The sequence below is a fragment of the Octopus bimaculoides genome, chromosome 20 (genome assembly GCF_001194135.2).
Source record: "Octopus bimaculoides isolate UCB-OBI-ISO-001 chromosome 20, ASM119413v2, whole genome shotgun sequence".
In the NCBI taxonomy this organism is placed as follows: domain Eukaryota; kingdom Metazoa; phylum Mollusca; class Cephalopoda; order Octopoda; family Octopodidae; genus Octopus; species Octopus bimaculoides.
Window position 1 is genome coordinate 39,941,711 of NC_069000.1, and position 6,437 is coordinate 39,948,147.

Consider the following 6,437-nt stretch of genomic DNA (forward strand, 5'->3'; position numbering starts at 1 on the left):
CCGTCGTATATATATATATATATAAATGTATGTGTGTGTATATGTTTGTGTGTGTGTTTGACCCCCCACCACCACCACCAACATCGCTTGACAACCGATGCTGGTGTGTTTACGTCCCCGTAACTTAGCGGTTCGGCAATAGAGACCGATAGAACAAGTACTAGGCTTCTAAAGAATAAGTCCTGGGGTCGTTTTGATTCGACTAAAGGCGGTGCTCCAGCATGGCCGCAGTCAAATGACTGAAACAAGTAAAAGAGTAAAATAGAGAGAGAGTATATAGGTTCAGTTCCACTGTGCAAGTGTTTTCTATTATAGCCTTAGACGAATTTGGTGTTATTTCTAGCGTTCAGCGGCTCACTTCATTAGATTGACTATGAAAGCATGACGAAATGTCGGATGCTCTACCTCCAAATTGTGTTATTTATCGTTATATAAAAAAGTTAGTAAAATCAAGGGAAGTAATTCATAACAAACTAAAGGGACGTAACTTTTTACTTCCTAATGTTTTGTTAATAATTATCTCCCTTACATGTTTATGAATATTTTTCGTTTTTTTTTTTTTTAACCTTGATTCAGTCGTTTGACTTCGTCCGAAGAATTTTGGTCGAACAAATCGACCCAATGATTATTTTCTTAAAACTGGTGCTCAGTTTCTGTTGCCGAACCGTAATTCAACGTGGTTGTCAAATGATTGTGTTGGCCAAACACTAACGCACACAAGATACACACACTCACATGTGTGTATACGTGTGTGTGTGTGTATCCATAAATTTGTTTAAAGGAAATGTTTTGAATATGCAAATAAATCTTCTATTCCATTATGACGGCTACAGTCTAATGAAGCTGACTGGTGAACCAGTTTTTTGATGTTGCATCGAGCTGTACCAATATAATGTAGGATAAATATAAGAATAATAACAATAATCCTTCGATGTAATTTATGAACATTTTATGTATCGCTATGCGTGTTTCCACAAATTACGTCTGTTAGGATCACAGTCCGTATTCTTTAGATGGTTACAGTGTAGCCCGTAGCATCCGTGGGTATCGGGTAGATTATCTTTACGGATACATTTCTTTAGGTGATATAACATTAATGGATGTTTAACAGAGGGTTGTTTGGCAAGACTTCCCCCCCCCCTCCAAAAAAAAACACCCTTAAAATTTATTTTTTTTTCTACACAAGCCCTCTTTTCGGCTGCGGAGAGAATACGAATCTGCAAAAAATTGACAAAAAGTCGACATTTTTAAATTACCACCCCCACTCCCACCTCGCCCCCATTTCCTTCATTTTTTTTTACTTTTTTCAGAATTTTGTTTTCAAAATATTCGGGAAAATACGGAGATTATGATTCTGAAAAAAATTTCCAAAACATTTTGTAAAATTTTTTTTTAAGGATTTTTTTTTTTTTTTCTAAATATGCGGAAAAACACGGACATTATGATTCGGACAAAAATTTGAAAACATTTCTGTAGTTACGGTTAGGGTTAGTGTTGGGGAAAAAAGTCAAAATTGAAGAATTTGGGGAGTGGGAAAGGAGGGGGGAATTTTACAATGCCGGATTTTGGCAATTTTCCGGAACCTCCGTATCCGAAAACGGGGTTTTTTGGCAAAAAAATTTTTTTTAATAAACAAACTTGAGAGAAAATGGAGGGGGACATGGGCAGAAGTCTTTCCTGTTGTTTATACTGTTTGACCGGTGCGAACGTTAGTTCAGTTATGTGGTTATTTCTGTGTGTATTTTGTGGGGAGAAGGGGAAAGTGATGGAAAGAGAAGAATGAATGGTGGTTATATAGGGATAGGGGTGCGCGTGCGTGTGCAGTTGTTGGACTTATTTTGCTGTTCAGTCTGCAGATGTCAAGGATGGGTCGTACATGCGTGTCTGTCTGTCTCTCTGCCCACCATCAAGGCTTGACAACCGGTGTTGGTTTGTTTACATCCCCATAACTTAGCAGTTTGGTAAAAGAGACTGGTAGAATAAGTACCAGGCTTTAAAAAAAATAATAAAGTCCCAGGGTCGATTTATTTGACTAAACCCTTCAAGGCAGTGCCCCAGCATGGCCACCGTCCAATAACTGAAACAAGTAAAACAAAAATAGAGAATTATGTCAATATACGATGCCATTATACAATAAACCACAAAACCTTTTGGTTAAACATCATGTTTTAATCATGTTCACTTTGTTGGTTCGAAATTGATATCCCAAATTCTTGCATTCCTTTCAATTTTGTATTTAGGTCTCTAGCATCTGAATGGGGTCGCTATGGATTAAGGTTTAATTGTATTGCACCAGGGCCTATTGAGACTAAGGTAAGTAATTCTTTTTGATTATCATGTTTTCTAGATCAGCAGTTCTCAACCATTTTCAATCTACAGACCCCTTTGGCTACTATTTTATTCTGGTGGACCCCACCATAGCCATTCGATGTTTAAAAACTAGTTTTGTAGAAACTTCTTTCAAAATCTTATTTTGTTTTTCACCCATTAACTTGTGTAGGTTGAACTACATAAAATGTTATAGAAAGAAACCCAGCTGTTTCTTGCAATAAATACCAATACATACATCTAAAAGCAGGGATCCTCAACCATATTTTATCTATGGACCCCTTTGATTACTATTTTCTCTGGTGGACCCCTGTAGCCATTTGATGTTTAAAAACTGGTTTTATAGAAACTTCTTTCAAAATTCCTATTTTGTTTTTCACCCATTAACTCGTATAGGTTGAACAATGTAAAATGTTAAAGAAGGAAACCCAGCTGTTTCTTGCAATACATATATCATCATCATCATTGTTTAATGTCCGCTTTCCATGCTGGCATTGGTTGGACGGTTTGACTGAGGACTGGTGAACCAGAGACTGCACCAGGCTCAGTCTGATCTAGCAAAATTTCTACAGCTGGATACCCTTCCTAATACCAACCACTCTAAGAGTGTAGTGGGTGCTTTTTACGTGCCACCGACACGAGGGCCAGTTAGGTGGTTCTGGCAACAACCACACTCAAAAAGTGTTTTTTACATGCCACCTGCACAGGAGCCAGTCCGGTGGCACTGGTAACGACCACGCTCACATGTTGTTTTCCACGTGCCACTGGTACATGTACTAAATCAAAACTTCACTTGCCTTAAACTGTTACTATTGATCTCCACTTTACCATTTTGCTTGCATGTGGAAGCATGTGGCTAAGTGGTTAGGGTATTGGACTCATAATCGTAAGATTGTGATTTCGATTCCTGGACCAGGTGACACATTGTGTTCTTGAGCAAAACACTTCATTTCACATTGCTCCAGTCCACTCCACTGGCAAAAATAAGTAATCCTACGATGGACCACCGTCCCGTCCAGGTGGGGAATATATATACCATGAGAAACTGTGGCACCAAAATGGTTAAGTCTACCATCTTTTTCATTTTCCATATTAGCAGTGTTTGTGTCTTAAATATTATCCAATATTATATCAACTCTGAGGTTCAACAGCCTGAGATCGAATTCCACCACTCTTTCTCTTGTCTCTTTACACTTCCTTTGTCATGAACCTCACTCCTTCTGTCGTGGGTCCCTCCAAGAAACTGTGTCTAATCTTGACATTTCTCTCTCCAAAACCGTGAAAGTTATCTCCCTTACACATATCGAACAATTCTATTAATGGTCAACTGTTATTTCATGTTTTTCATATAAAGCAGTGGTTCCCAAAGTGGGGCGATAATGGGGTTGGGATTCTTGTAAAAAGTGGGGCGATAATGGGGTAGGGATTCATGTACAAACAACAAAATAATGGGTTCAATACGTTAGGTTTTATTTGTGAAATACAATTGCTTTGAATTTGTTTCAGAAAGAGGTCTATGTTTGTGATGGTTAGTTGGGAGTGGGAGCCCTAGGAATGTGGCCTGGGTGTCAAGGGGGCAGCAACCCCAAAAGTTTGGGAACAACCTGGGGTCCACAGATCCTTGTTGGTCCACAAAGGTAGTACCGGGGGTCTATGAACTAAATTCAAAATTTCTTATACACACACACACATACATATATATATATATATATATATAATGTATATATCATCATATATATATATTTATATATATATATATATATATATATATATATATATATATATATATATAATGTATATCATCATTGCCATCATCGATGTTTAATGTCCGCTTTCCATGCTGGCATGGGTTGGACAGTTTGACTGAGGACTGGTAAACGGGAGGCTGCACCAGGTCCAATCTGATTTGGCAAGGTTTCTACAGCATGATGCCCTTCCTAATGCCAACCACTCTGAGAGTCTAGTGGGTGCTTTTTACGAGCCACTGGCACAGGAGTCAGTTAGGCAGCCCTGGCAAAGACCATATTTGAATGGTGCTTTTTATATGTCACCATCATGGGTGCCAGTGAGGTGACACAGACATCAGTCATGTATATATATATTCTTTTATTCTTTTATTTGTTTCAGTCATTTAACTGTGGCCATGCTGGAGCACCACCTTTAGTCGAACAAATCGACCCCAGACCATGGAAAACGAACTTTATTGAAACAACGAAAGAAACAAATAGAGAAACGAGACAGGCCACATAAAAAAACAACCCCTTCATCAGTTGTCCCCTGTTTTATCTACTCCACATTTTAAACGTTAGGACATGTATACACCTGTGTATAATCTTTTGTGTTTCTCATTCAGGGAGCCTTCAGCCGCCTTGACCCTACCGGTTCTTTCAAAAAGGCTGTCAAGAAACGGATTCCTGTTGGACGCTTGGGTGAACCAGAAGAATTAGCCAATTTGGCACTTTACCTAGTCAGTGATTATTCCAACTGGGTCACTGGTGCTGTAAGTTTCTCTTTGAAATTCTTCATTTTTTTCCATATTTGCATATTTTATGTTGTTCTCTTTCTGTAGTTGTTTTCTTCTTTTTTTCTTCTCAGACTCTAGTCTGATTTGGCATGGTTTCTACGGCTGGATGCCTTTCCTAAGAACAAACATATATATATATATATATATATATATATATAGGCGTAGGAGTGGCTGTGTAGTAACTACTTGCTTACCAACCACATGGTTCCAGGTTCAGTCCCACTCCGTGGCACCTTGGGCAAGTGTCTTCTACTATAGCCTCGGGCCGAATAAAGCCTTGTGAGTGGATTTGGTAGATAGAAACTGAAAGAAGCCCATCGTATATATATATATATATATATATATATATATATATATATATATATATATCATCATCATCTGTGTATATATATATATACATATATGTATGTATATATATATATGTGTGTGTGTGTGTGTATATATACATACATATATGCATGTATATATGTGTGTGTGTATACATATGGATGATGTTGATATATATGTATGTGTGTGTGTGTGTGTATTTATATATATATATATATATATATATATATATATGTACACACACACACATGCACATATATGGTTATTGCTCTATCTTCACTGACGGTTGCTGTCTCTTGGTGCTTTGCCATTGTCATTGTTACAGATCTGCATGGTTTGGAACATAAATAACAGACAAAACTTGCAACTTATGGTGCTCTTCCAACTGCTTAGGTCTGCACACATCGCCACTCTGCCATAGGACGTTCAGTAGACAGAATGACAAATGAGGTCACCATAAAGAAACGTCTGTATGCCATTGGATTACAGTGATAAAAGCTTGTACATGACATGTTTCTTTCTCTACTATTATCTCTCTCTCTCTCTCTCTCTCTCATTTGTTCTCCAACTACTCCTTCTCTCTTTCTTTCTTCAGGTTTTCCGTTTTGATGGAGGCGAGTATCCAAGTATGGCCGGGGAGTTCAACAGCCTCATCGACATTACTCCAGAACAGTGGGACATGATGGAGAAAATGATCCGTAAAGTGAAGGGCTCCTAAACAGAAGATAACTCCTCTTGTGTCCTTGCTGAAAACATACTTCCATTGCCAATTCCACACATAAACTCTAAGACATACCATCATGTCAGTTTCCCAGAAGAGCAGATTATATTTTAGTTTATTTTTATTTGTATTAAAAAAAAATTGATGTGATTTCTGACTTTGACTACAAAATGGCAAATATATACTACTACTACTACTACTACTACTACTACTTCTTCTTCCTTTTCCGCTTCTTCTTCCTCCTTTTCTTCTTCTTCTTCTTCTTATTATTATTATTATTATTATTATTATTGTTATTATTATTATTATTATTATTATAGGTGAGCTGGCAGTATCATTAGCATACCAGACGAAATGCTTAGCAGTATTTCACTCATCACTACGTTCTGAGTTCAAATTCCACTGAGGTTGACTTTGCCTTTCATCTTTTTGGGGTTGCTGAAATAAGTACCAGTTACACACTGGGGTTGATGTAATCGACTAGCACCCCACCCCCAAATTTCAGGCCTTGTGCCTATAGTAGAAAGGATCATCCTT

The 6,437-nt window shown here is 37.8% G+C and overlaps 1 protein-coding gene across 1 annotated transcript in view; it reads left to right on the top strand.

The window, feature by feature from the left end:
• LOC106873880 (2,4-dienoyl-CoA reductase [(3E)-enoyl-CoA-producing], mitochondrial) overlaps window positions 1-6,102 on the top strand; it is a 16,601-nt gene extending 10,499 nt beyond the window's left edge. Inside the window, exons 6-8 of the mRNA XM_014921405.2 lie at window positions 2,241-2,313; window positions 4,682-4,828; window positions 5,775-6,102. Coding sequence (XP_014776891.1) covers window positions 2,241-2,313; window positions 4,682-4,828; window positions 5,775-5,897 — 343 coding nt within the window. The 3' untranslated portion in view covers window positions 5,898-6,102. The remainder of the gene's footprint in view (window positions 1-2,240; window positions 2,314-4,681; window positions 4,829-5,774) is intronic.
• Window positions 6,103-6,437: the final 335 nt, after the last annotated feature.